The sequence below is a fragment of the Orycteropus afer genome, unplaced genomic scaffold (genome assembly GCF_000298275.1).
Source record: "Orycteropus afer afer isolate SDZICR_OR568_19922 unplaced genomic scaffold, OryAfe1.0 scaffold00107, whole genome shotgun sequence".
Taxonomy (NCBI): domain Eukaryota; kingdom Metazoa; phylum Chordata; class Mammalia; order Tubulidentata; family Orycteropodidae; genus Orycteropus; species Orycteropus afer.
Genome location: NW_006921694.1, coordinates 5,320,301 through 5,333,680, shown reverse-complemented (window position 1 = coordinate 5,333,680; position 13,380 = coordinate 5,320,301). Strand labels below are relative to the sequence as shown.

The following is a 13,380-nucleotide window of genomic DNA, read 5'->3' as shown; positions in this document are numbered from 1 at the left end:
CCCTAACTCATTTTATGAAGCAAGCATAACCTTAATACCAAAACCAGGAAAAGACATCACTCAAAAGGAAAACTACAGACCAATATCCCTCATGAATTTAGATGCAAAAATCTTCCACAAAATCCTAGGCAATAGACTCCAGCAACATATCAAGGAAATCACTCATTATGACCAAGTGAGTTCATATCAGGTATGAAAGGATGGTTCAACATTAGAAGAACAATCGTCATCCACCACATAAATAAAACAAAGAAAAAGAACCACATGATCACATCAATTGATGCAGAAAAGGCATTTGATAAAATCCAACACCCATTCTTGATCAAAACTCTCAGCAAAACAGGAATAGAAGGGACATTCCACAACATAATAAATAAAGAGCATCTGTGCAAAATCAAGGAGCTCTGAGCTCTGGTACCATAGTGCCTAAGGCACTTGACTGCTAACCAGAAGGCCACTCCTTGGAAGGAAGGTTGGGCAATCTACTTCTGTAGCGATACCACCTTGAAAAACCCAAGGAGGGGTCACTATGAGTCGGGGCCAACTAAACAGCACATAATAACAACAACATACAAAACCAACAGCCAACTTTCTTCTCAATGGAGAGAGACTGAAACCATTCCCCTTGGGAACAAGAACCAGACAAGGATGCCCTTTATCATCCCTTCTATTTAACATTGTATTGGAAGTCCTAGCCAGGACCATAAGGCAAGAAAGGGAAATCAAAGGCATCCAAATTGGTAGAGAAGAAGTCAAATTATCCCTATTTGCTGATGATATGATCCTATACCTGGAAAATCCAAAAGACTCAGTCAAAAATCTACTGGAACTAATTGAGAGATTTAGCATCTTGGCAGGATACAAGATCAACGTTCAAAAATCAGTTAGATTCCTCTACACCAGCAAAGAGATTGCTGAAAAAGAAATAAAGAAATCAATACTATTTACAATAGCTACCAAAAAAATATAAAATACTTGGGAATAAATCTTACCAGGGACACAAAAGACCTGTAAATAGAAAACTATAAAAGACTACTTCAAGAAACCATAAGAGATCTACATAAATGAAAGAACATACCATGCTCATGGACAGGAAGACTGAACATTGTGAAAATGTCAATTCTACCCAAAACAGTCTATATATTCAATGCAATCCCAATCCAGATCCCATCAACATTCTTAAAGAATATGGAAAAACCAATCACTAGCTTTATATGGAAAGGAAAGAGACCTCGGATAAGCAAAGCACTATTGAACAAAGTAGGAGGCCTCACACTGCCACATCTCAAAACCTACTATACAACCACAGTAGTCAAAACTGCCTGGTATTGATACAATGATAGACACATAGACCAGTGGAACAGAATTGAGAACCCAGAAATAGATCCACCGACCTACGGTCAGCTGATCTTTGACAAAGGGCCAAAATCCACTAAATGGGGAAGAGAATTTTTGTTTAATAAATGGTGTTGGCAAAACTAGATGTCCATTTGCAGAAAAATTAAACAAGATCTGTACCTCACACCATACACAAAAACGAACTCCAGATGGATCAAAGACTTAAATGTGAAACCTAAAACTATAAAGTTCTTCAAGGAAAAACTAGGGGCACATTTAGGGGCCCTAATATATGGCATAAATAGACTATCAAGCATAATCCAAAATGTACAAACAACAGAAGAGAAACTAGATGAATGGGACCTTCTAAATATTAAATTTTTATGTGCTTCCAAAGAATTCTCCAAAAGAATCAAAAGAGAACCTACATATTGGGAAAAAATATTTGGCAATGACATATCTAACAAGGGACTTATCTCTAGAATTTATAGAAAACTCCAACACCTCAACAACAAAAAATGGGCAGATGACGTGAATAGACACTTCACCAAAGAGCATATTCAGGTGGCCAATAAACATGTGAAGAAATTACCATGATCATTAGCCATTAGAGAGATGTGAACCAAACCAACAATGAGATACCATCTTGCCCTAGCATTAATAGCAAAGTTCAAGAAGACAGAAAATAACAAATGCTGCTGAGGAAATGGAGAGATTGGGACTCTCATACACTGCTGGTGGGACTGTCAAATGATATGGCCACTGTGGAAAGCAGTATGGTGATTCCTTAAAAAGTTGGAATTAGAAATACCATTTGACCCAGCAATTCCATTTCTAGATATATATCCTAAAGAAGTGAGAGCCAGCACAAGAACAGATATAAGCACACCTGTGTTCATCGCAGCACTATTTACAATAGCAAAACAATGGAAACAACCTAGTTGCCCATCAACCGAAGAATGGATAACCAAACTATAGTATGTACACACAATGGAATACTATGCAACTCTAAAGAACAATGTAGAATCTGCCAGACACTGTATAATGTGGATGAACTTGGAGGACATTATGCTAAGTGAAATAAGTCAGTCACAGAAGGACAAATATTGTGTTAGTCCATTATTGTAAAAAGTCAAGGAAAAGTTTATATATGGAAGGCAATTTTCTTTGTTGGTTACCAGGGGTGGAAAGGAAGGGGAGGAAACACTGATAGGTAGAGACATGTATTGATTTGAGTGAAGAGAATGGCAATGTACCAAATGTGAGTGATTCACATGGTAGCATTGAGGAAGAAGACAGAGAGAGGTACATGAGAGGTACAGGCAACAAAGATGAACCCTTTTGCACACACGGTACTGCATTGTCAGTGAAGGCAAACATGGATATATGGGTGGATATATGGGTGGACAGGCCGAACTATTAGCTATGTCTATGCACGGGTGAGTGTGCCCAAGACCATGAATAGGGTTTCCAGACAATGTTTCTACAAATATACTGCTATGTTCTCTAAGAATTCCCAGGTATATATAGCTGACAAAAGTCAAGGTTGTAGTCACTTCTTGGGAACAGCCAGCTACCCAGAAAGAGTGAGTAGTTGGACCTGTGGGCTCAGGACCATAGTCACAGGGGACATCAAGCTTAATTGGCATGACATACTACAAATTGTTCCACCTCCTACTTCGGTGACTGGGATCTTAAAAGTGTTCAAGGAGCCATCTAGATGCAACTCTGGGTCTCTCCTTGTACAGAGCAAAGAAGAATGAAGACAACCAAAGACACACAGAAACAATTAGTCCAAGTGACTGGTACACCATGCGATCCTCAGCCTATATGACTATGAGACCAGAAGAACTAGATGGTGCCTGACTATCATTGTCAACTACTCGGAGGGGAATCTATGTAGGAGATCCCAGATAGAGTGGAGAACAATGTGGAACTAAACTCAAAATCATTTGGAGGAAAACAAAAAGTGTGGGGGGGACCAGGTTTGCTGGTCTGATAGAGCCTGGTGGAACAACTGAGATTATGGCCCCTAGTTGCCCGTCAGGTCTGGAATGCACCCACACCTGTGGCTTCCAGGCAAACAAAAGACAAGCATATGAGGTGAATATTTACACTAGGTATATACAGTCTTTGGACAGAACAATCATGGGATAACAGAAAGGCTGTATATGCACAGGGACATAGCTGAAGGGGCAGGAGTGCATGGAGGGAAGGACACAGGGAAGAGGCAACTATGGGGAAGAAGTTTGAGGGGAGCTGTTGCACTGTGGTAAACTGTAGTCAATGTCATGAGACAAAGTGTATGTGAACTGCTGTATGGGAAGTGAATTTGGTCTGTAAACTTTCACCCAAATCCAATAAAAAAATTAATTGAAAAAAAAAAGTAGGATATTATTTCTTGATTCAGGAAACAACTCAGTTCATAATGTAAAAACTACAAATATGATCAAAGTATTTACATTATAGAAAACAAGAGCAGTCATTTAAAAAATGCATTCTAAATTTGTCAACTTTGAACACTTATTTTAGGAAGATTTTGAGAGATTTCAAAGTAATATCTAAAAATGATCAACAGTTTTATTTTTGTAAAAAGAGATTCCTAGCTTCTGGCAGTTGACTAGAACTATGGGCTGATACTGTTTTAGATTTTAAAACTTATATGTGCAAAATTCTCAAGTGAAAATTCATGATAGCACAACCCACTGAGATGCAATGGTTATTTACAACAAAAACTCTGCAATTTGTCCAAGTCCAAGGATGCCAGACTGGTGAGTTACCTATGTTGGCTAATAAGTTCGCATAACTTATTTTGTTTTATATACTCTAACCATTTATTAAACTGGGAATTTCTAATAGCTAGCACTTTTCTACATTTGAAATTTGAGAGAAAAGAGACTCGTGTTCTATAGTATACATTATTACAAAAGAGTTCATTATAAACTTAGAACCACTAAAACACCTTTTCAGTGTGCAGTATTCTCTAATGATTAGGATTCATGATCCTTTCACGAAGTGCTGTGGAATTTTTCTTGTGGAAAATTCAGTTTTTAGTTTTTGAGTTTTTTTTTCTATCCGAGGAGATTCCCTTCACTCAACCCTGTCCATCAGAAGGTTTCTTTTACCAATAGAACAAGTAGAAATCCATGCCTCTATTTTGGCTCCCAAGTCAAGTGTAAAGTCTTTTAATCTAGAAAAAAACTCAAACATATGTATACCAAAGGGTGGAGGTTGTTTTTTTGCACCCTATTTGCACACTACTTATACAGTCCAGGCTTTCTGGGTGGCTTTGCTCACGTGCTGTCACTGTGCATGTAGCTATCATAAGTGCAAGTGTGTGGGAGACTTGTTGAATAATGTATAGCACCCAATGGAAAGAGCAACAGACCTCTGGTATTTGAATTACTGCTCCTCCAGACTCTAAAAGTAAATGATTACTTGTGTCTTGCAGAATCTGGGGGCTCTATCCCCAGGTGCAAAGTGCATTTTCCAGGTTTCTCTAGGGCAAAAGCAGGATGAATGCCCTCATTAAACCTGTGCCTAATGGTGAAGAGCAACTGTCCACTTTCAGCATTTATGAATAGAAGTCTCTGATTGGTGTAGTCCAGCAGAATGCCCACTCTGGCTGGGTGTTCAGTCACATGAACGTCACTCACAATGCCACTGTAGAAAAATGTGTATCTGAAATTAAACACAAGGAAACAGAAACTTTAGACAGCTTGAAGGAACATGACAAAGAAAATCACTTGGAAATAACCAATTGTTCAGTTACTAACTTCAATTTACAATAATGAGTTACAATAATGTTGTCCAAAATTCTTATCAGGTCCCTCCTAGTTGCTAAAATGTACAGCTCATCCCAACAGACAAGCATTCTTAATAATTTTGCTCCTTCCACTTTAGGAGGCAATCCCAGAATAACCAACATATGCCTCCCCTGTGATTTTTCTCAACATTCTAATTCTTTCCCAGCTGCCCACATGTTTTAACTACTGTATTCATGGTGTGTCATTCTTTTGAATAAAACTCCTTTCAGGTTGCCATGTATTTTAAAAAGTACCGCAGGCTTGCCTTCTATACAATGTATTAATTTTACAGTTAAAAAAAATTATAGGTAACGTACATAAGGGCCTTTATGAAGTTTAAGAAAGATTTTATTCTTTTTGCCCAACTTCGTCCTTTGTTTATGCTCCCTCTGCCCTAAAACAACTTTCCATTTCATCTTCTCAATGTTTTCTGCAGACTTGTAGCAAGGGGGCTTGCTTTTGATATCTCCCTTCAACTCAGACAAATTTCATTCAATGAATATTACTGAACATATGTGAAGGTCCAGCATATTACTAAGTGCTAGATGGGGGTGGGGTGGGGTGGATGAAGGACTATAGCATACCGTCCTTGCCTCTCTCTGGGAATCTATACTGTTTATGCCTTAAACATGGATTATGAATGAGAATTCATCTCAGGCAGAGATTGGTAAAGTGTTTATTAAACACATTTAATAGACCTTTTATGAATGTGAAAAGCTCAGAGGGAGAAATTGCTGAAAAGAAGAAACTAAATTGCTCTGTACCTTAAGTTTGGTGCTTTCTCCTGGCAGTCTTAGAAACTGAGGGGGGAGGGCCTGAAACCAGGGGAAGAGAAAAAATGAGAGATGGAAGAGAAGAAAAGAGATGAAGGAAAGGTCTGTGTGTATGGCAGGGATGGGACGTGGGCAACACAGCAACACTGGGTGGTCTGGGGCCTAAGAATCTGGGTAAGTGACTCTGGAATGTCAAGGAAGGCCAAGGACCTTGAAGTCTGTGATGTCCATCTTAAAGGTCCAGAAGCTTGCATGCAACGTGGATTAGGGGGGGAAGGTAATTTGGTAACTTCATTCCAGAATGAAGCTCAGATAGAGGGGCAGTGGTTGTGAGGATGAGGAGATAAGTGAAACTTACACAATGATAAAGGATCTTTTCAGTGCCTTGCTAATGGGAGATACAATGGCACATTATGAAGTTCTGGTACCTATAGAAGGAGTTTTGATGGTGCAGTGGTTAAGGCATTTGGCTGCTAACCAAAAGGTGGACAGTTTGAACCTACCAGCCACTCTGCTGGAGAAAGATAAGGCAACCTGCTTCTGTGAGGATTTACAGACTCAGAAACCCTATAGGGCAGCTCTATTCTATCCTGTAGGATCACTATGAGTCCAAATTGACTCGATGGCAGTGGGTTTGGGGACCTGTTGGATGCAAATGTTGTGGGTGACAACAACAGGGTTCTTATAGAAGGCTTTCTGGAACAGATGGGCTCATAGTCAGCCATAAAGAACGGGCAGGACTGGTAGTGGAAAAGATGGTGAAGAGGTCTAAGCAGTGGGGCCAGCAAAAACAATTATGGAGTGGCAAAGCAAGCCTATATGTTGTAGAGAATATCACTGGTTGCCTGATAGGTTTGGAGGGACATGGGAGTGACCTTAAGGATATTACACAGAGATGTAAGCTAGAGCACAGGCTCTAGATCTGCCCTGTCCAATATGGCAGCCACATGTGGCTATTTAATCTAATTAAAATTAAATAAAATTTAAAATTCAGTTCTTTAGTCCCACTAGCCACATTTCAAATGTTCAATAGCCACACGTGATCATTTTTCTATTTTTGCAGAATGTTCTATTACACAGATGCTCTGGAGGACTCTAAATGCCCAAATGAGTCATTTTCTCCTCCTGCTTAGAAAGTTCCTGGTGTCCACTTGCCCAGAACTGATCAGCCCCTCAGCCAGTCTTCACCATGGAGAGAAGATACTACTTGAGGCATTGGCTCTCCACCCGTTCCACAGAACCTGAACTGTACCCTGACTTATTTCTGCTTATTTCCTACTGAGCACTTTAGTTCCTCAACTAACATGAATGCTGCCCTGAAACCAAGTCTGCCTGCCTGGAGCCAGACTTCCTGCCCAATTTTTGCCTGGAACTGTTGGTCCCTGTTCAACCATTGTCCATCCAAAAATATGACTCTTTACGCATGAGACTGGAACCGTCTATCTTGGAGCCCCATCCTCAGACTGGACTCACCCCTCACTGCTAGCCTACATTGAGCCCAGATCCCTTTGGACACTGATGACTACTCTCCCTAAGGACTCCTTATCCCCAATCTGGTCCTCTTCACTGTGCCCTAAAGTTGGTCCCAGCAGAGCTCTGACACCACTGCAGATTTTGAGCAGAAATGGAAGGAACACAATGCAATGGTGTTTTAGAAGTATTTGCTTTTGTGATACATAGGGTAAAATGGAGTGGGTAGAGACCAGAAGCAGAGATACAAGCATGGTGGCTATTACAGATACTGGTAAAAGAGGTGAGAAGGCTTGAACTTAGGTGGTAGGGTTAGGAATGGACAGGGAAGAAACAAATGCAAATGAAGATGATTCTTCCTCCTTAGGCTCTTTTCATTTATCCTTTCCATTATAACATCTTAATGCTCAGATTCTGCTTGAGTAGAATCAAGAGTAGTATAGCTTTGTTTAAAATCATTAAGCCAAAAAAGGTGAAAAATAATAGGAAGGTGTGCTGCAACAATACTCTCAGCTTCCTAAAGGCCAGGGGTGCTCTACCTGAAGTCCCTTGAATGTGGAATGAAGACACCTGAGACCTGACCTCCAGTGCTGTGACCACACAGGCTAGCACACTTCTCCTCTCAGTCCTATCCTGAACTGGAAAGAGCCTAAAACCACAGCTGTGGATTGAATTGCCAACAAATTACACAATTCTGCTTTCTAGAGACTTATTGTTGTTAGTTACCATCAAGTTGGTTCCGAGTCATGGTAACCCCTGTGTGTGGAATAGAACTGTTCTATAGGGTTTTCAAGGCTGTAAGCTTTCAGACAAAGACAGACTGGAAAGAAAGAAGGGCCCATCCATTTCTCAAAAAATTGGCCAGTAAAAATCTTATAGATGGATTGACACAGTGCCTGTAGTGATGGGCTCAAGTATGATTCTTGTCAAGTATAACAAGGACTGTGAGGATGGCACACAACCGGGCAGCATTTTGTTCTGTTGTACATAGGATCACTATGGGTTAGAGTAGACTTGATGGCACCTAAAACAACAACAACCATCACGTTTCAGAAGCAGATCACCAGGTGTCTCCCAAGGCGTTTCTGGGTGAATTAGAACAGCCAACCTCTTGGTGAGTAGTCAAGTACTTCAAGGTTAGTCTTTGGGTTAGATTTTTAAGGGCTCAGGGGTCGAAAGACGTTTTCATGAAATCAAACCCTAGTTCCAGCTCCAAAACTACTGGTTGTAAGCTTTGGGTTTGAATGATTTTAAACCCTGGGCAGGCATTGGTTCCTTAAGCATTGCACATCACTGAATATCAATCATAATTGCTCTGATTTGATGAAATGTGACTTTAAATAGCACTTGGAGATGGCATCCTATGAACCATCTCAGAAACTCAAGCTCTGTCAAGGAGAATGCAAGAAGAAATGTGCAGCCAGAGATATGCAAAATCCCAATCTGTGGGCCTTTTTCAGAGAACTTGCAAACACTGAAGGCTTCCTTTTTAAAGTATTACATTTGAATAATGCTGCACATTCAGATGGTACTTTACAACTTCAGAGCTCTTGCCTGTACCCAATTTCATGTGATCCTTTAGTTATAACCACAAAGGTAGCAGGCCAGGCATTACATTATTAGATAATAATATCTAATAATAATAAAATATCAAGGCCTATAAGTTAGGCTCAAAGAGTCAATCAGCTTCACAATGAGCAGCCCATAGAAGGCTAGCCCAGGGTGGAGCCAAGACTAAAACTAAGTTTCTGGCTGTCAGTTCAGTGCTTTTTCAGTTACACCATTCTGCAAGCGTATTCACATTACATACATATATAACAAAGGAGCTCTGGTAGCATCATGGATAAGGGACTTGACTGCTAACCAGAAGGTCAGTGGTTCAAACCCACCAACTGCTCCATGGAAAGAAGACTTCCATAAAGATTTAAACCCTCAGAAACCCAATAGGGGTCACTATGAGTCAGTAATGACTTCATGGCAGTGAGTTTGGAGCTTGGTTATGTATATAGCATGTTTGCTTTATCTTGTTGAGGCTAACACAGTTTAATCACCTTTGTGTGTGTGTGTGTGTGTGTGCTTTAGGTGCAAGTTTACAGAGCAAAGTTTGTTTTACATTCAACATTTCATGTACATTTGGTTTCACTCCCCATTTATCATCCCCAACCCCTAACCCAGTCTCCTCCCCTCCCTGCCCAGTAAACCCCCAGTCCCCTCATAGTTACACACTCCTGTGTGTCTTGCATTTCCTCCGTGCAAATGTTGCCCCTTTGGTGCCCTGTGGTCTATTGGTCCAAGGGATGCATCTCCATAGAGTATATGGATGTGTCACCCTGCGTTGAGTAGTCTGCATGTACCTCTTATTTACTATAGGGCTAGGAGCCAGCCCCTGGAAGTGAGTTTTATTCCAGGCCCAAAATGTATCCCAGGGCCATAGTATTGGGGGTCTCACCAGACTCCATCCGACCAGTAATTATGGTCATTATTGTGTTTTGGATTTTGCTTCACATTTTTCCTCCCACTCTATCCAGGATCTCCAGCTTTAATCCTTTCCTGAGTGGTTGGCATTGGTAGGTGGGCACCATCTAGTTCTTCTGGTCTCAAGGTCCATCATGTCCTAGGGATGATTGCTTCCAAATGTCTTTGGGGTTTTGCTAGGGTTATTTTTGCACTCTTCTTCGCTTCTGACAATAGGAGACCATTAGCTGCATCTTAGATGGCCGCTTGAAAGCTTTTAAGACCCCAATCACTACTCACCAATGTAGGCTGAGGAACAAGATTTTTATGCATTTTGTTGTGCCAATTGAGCCTGGTGTCCCCCAGTACTATGGTCCCAAGTCGGTAGATCTGTTGGATCTCTCTCCCACAGCATCTGGCTGTTTGTGAGGGATTACTCTATGTCTTCTGTTGTTTCCGTAAGGATTGCAGGTATTTTGTATCACTGGTACCTGTGCAAGATTAGCCTCAGAATCTATCCCTGGTCTAGAGTATGTTCCTGTTCACTGACCCCCATCTGGTCTTCTCAGATGTTTATGTGTGTATCTGTAGCCTGGTATTTGGTGTTAATGATAATGCAGTATTGTGGATATACTGGTATTTGCCTCTGTCATTTATATATTATGGGCACAATTCAGTGTCCTCCCTTTTTCTAATGTTACCATGGTGGTCAGACTCTTTCTATACCATCCCTTCCCTTACCACGTCAGTGTGTGGCCCCAACTAGCCCAAAATTAATCCCTCCTTTTCCCTCCCCACCCCAGTAACCTAGAAGTGAGTTCTCTTCCTTAAGCAAACCCTTCTTTGACTTTTTATAGTAATGGGGTCACATAGTATTTGTCCTTCTGCAATTGACTTATTTCACTCAGCATAATCTCCTCCAGGCTCATCCATGTTGTTAGATAATTCACATATCCTTCATTGTTCTTTAATGTAGCATAGTATTCCATTGTGTGATGGTACCATAGTCTGGTTAACCATTATTCTGCTGATGGACATTTAGGTTGTTTCCATCTCTTTGCTATAGTGAATTGTGCTGCGATGAACATAGGTATGCATATGTCTGTTCGTGTTCTGCCTCTTATCTTTTTAGGATATATTCCTAGTAATGGAATTTCTGTCAAATGGTATTTCTATTTTCAGGTTTTTAAGGAAATGCCATACCATTTGCCAAATTTTACAATCCCACCAGCATTGTAGAAGAGTTCCAGTCTGTCTGCAACCTCACCAGCATTTATTTTCTGTACTTTGCTATTATTGCTGGGGTGAGCTGATATCTCATCTTGTTTTAATTTGCATCTCTCTAATGACTAAAGATCATGAGAATTCCTCATGTGTTTGTTGGCCACCATCATACTGTCTTTAGTGAAGTATCTGTTCATGTCTCTTGCCCATTTTTGAATTGGATTGTTTGTCTTTTTGGTGTTGAGGTATTGAAATTTTCTATAGATTTTGGTGATAAATCCTTTGTCAGATATGTCATAGGCAAATATTTTCTCCCAATCTGTAGGTTCTCTTTTTACCCTTTTGACGAAGTTTTTCGATGTGCATAAGAATTTAATTTTTAAAAGGTCCCAGTCATCTAGCTTCTCTTCTACCTCCTGTGCATTCTGGGTTATGTTTGATAGTCTATTTGCACTATAAATTAGGGCTCCTAGATTTGCCCCTATTTTATCTTTGATGAATTTTATAGTTTTGGGTTTTACATTTAAGTCTTTGATCCAGCTTGAGTTTGTTTTTGTGTATGGGTGAGGTATGTGTCTTGTTTCATTTTTCTGCAAGTGGATATCCAGTTTTGCCAGCACCATTTGTTAAAGAGGCTATTTCTTCCCCATTTAATGGGTTTTGGCCCTTTGTCAAAGATCAGCTGTCCATAGATGGATGGGTCTATTTCTGGACTTTCCATTTTGTTCCATTGGTCTATTCATCTATCATGGTACCAATACCATGCAGTTTTGATTACTGTGGCTGTATAGTAGATTTTAAGATCCAGGGGTGAGAGACCTCCCACTTTGTTCTTCTTCAGAAGTGCTCTTCTTATCCGAGGTCTCTTTCCTTTCCATATGAAGTTAGTAACTGGTTTTTCCATGTCCTTAAAAAATTTTGTTGGTATCCAGATCAGGATTGCATTAAAGTAATCTACTTTAGGTAATATTGACATTTTCACAATATTCAGTCTACCTATCCATGAACAAGGCAGGTTCTTCCATTTATGTAGAGCCCTTGTTGTCTCCTGTGGTAGTGTTTTATAGTTTTCTTTGTATAGGTCTTTTACGTCTCCAGTAAGATTTACTCCTAGATATTTTATGTTTTTAGTAGCTATTGTAAATGATATTGTTTCCCTTATTTCTTTATCAGAGGACTCTTTGTTGGTGTAGAGCAATCCAACTGATCTATGTATGTTGACCTTGTATCCTGCCACTTTGCTGAACCTCTCTGTTAGTTCCAGTAGGCTTTTTTTTTTTGTTGAGCCTCTAAGGGTTTTCTATGTACAGGATCATATCATCTGCAAATAGAGATAGTTTTACTTCCTCTTTGCCAATTTGTATGCCTTTTATTTCTCTTTCTTGTCTTAGTACCCTGTCCAGGACTTCCAATACAATGTTAAATAGAAGCGGTGATAGAGGGCATTCCTGTCTGGTTCCCATTAATAAGAGGAATGCCTTGAGTCTTTCTCCATTAATAATGATGTTGGCCATTAGATTTGCATATATGCTCTTTATTATGTTGAGGAATTTCCCTTCTATCCCTAATTTGCTGAGTTCTGAACAGAAACAGGTGTTGGATTTTATCAAATGCCTTTTCTGCATTGATTGATATAACATATGGTTCTTTTGTTTTGTTTATGTGGTGGATTACATTGATTATTTTTCTGATGTTGAACCATCCTTGCATACCTGGTATGAATCCCACTTGGTCAGGATGTATTATTTTTTTAATATGTTTTTGGATTCTGTTGACTAGGATTTTGTTGAAGATTTTTGCATCTGTGTTCATGAGGGATATTGGTCTGTAGTTTTCCTTTTTAGTGGTGTCTTTGCCTGGTTTTGGTATTAGTGTTATGCTTTCATAAAATAGGTTTAAGAATATTCTATCTTTTTTTATGTTCTGCAATACCTTGAGTAGCGTAAGTGTCAACTCTTCCCTGAATATTTGGTAAAATTCTATCAGGGCCAGGACTTTTCCTTGTAGGGAGTGTTTTATGAGCTGTTCAATTTCTTCTTTTGTTATGGGTGTTGTGTTAGACTGGGTTCTCTAGAGAAACAAAACCAGTAAAGCTTATATATATATATATATAGAGAGAGAAATTTATCTTAGGAAAATGCCTCACACACTTATAGAAGCTGGCAAGTCCAAAGTTCCTGGATCAAACATCAAGCTGGAGGCTTTTCCCAACTCTTGCAGCCACAGGGGCTGAGGAGCTCCAGGCTGGCAGGCAGTACATTGGCTGTTGATTCTAACGAATGACAAATCCAAGATCTCCAGGCTGAATGCTGGAT

General features: G+C 39.9%; 1 protein-coding gene across 1 annotated transcript in view; it reads right to left on the bottom strand.

Moving 5' to 3' along the window:
- Window positions 1–4,772: 4,772 nt before the first annotated feature.
- Window positions 4,773–13,380, bottom strand: part of CMYA5 (cardiomyopathy associated 5) — a 159,645-nt gene continuing 151,037 nt past the window's right edge. Inside the window, exon 12 of the mRNA XM_007943481.1 lies at window positions 4,773–5,019. Within this exon, the coding sequence (XP_007941672.1) occupies window positions 4,773–5,019 (247 nt within the window). The remainder of the gene's footprint in view (window positions 5,020–13,380) is intronic.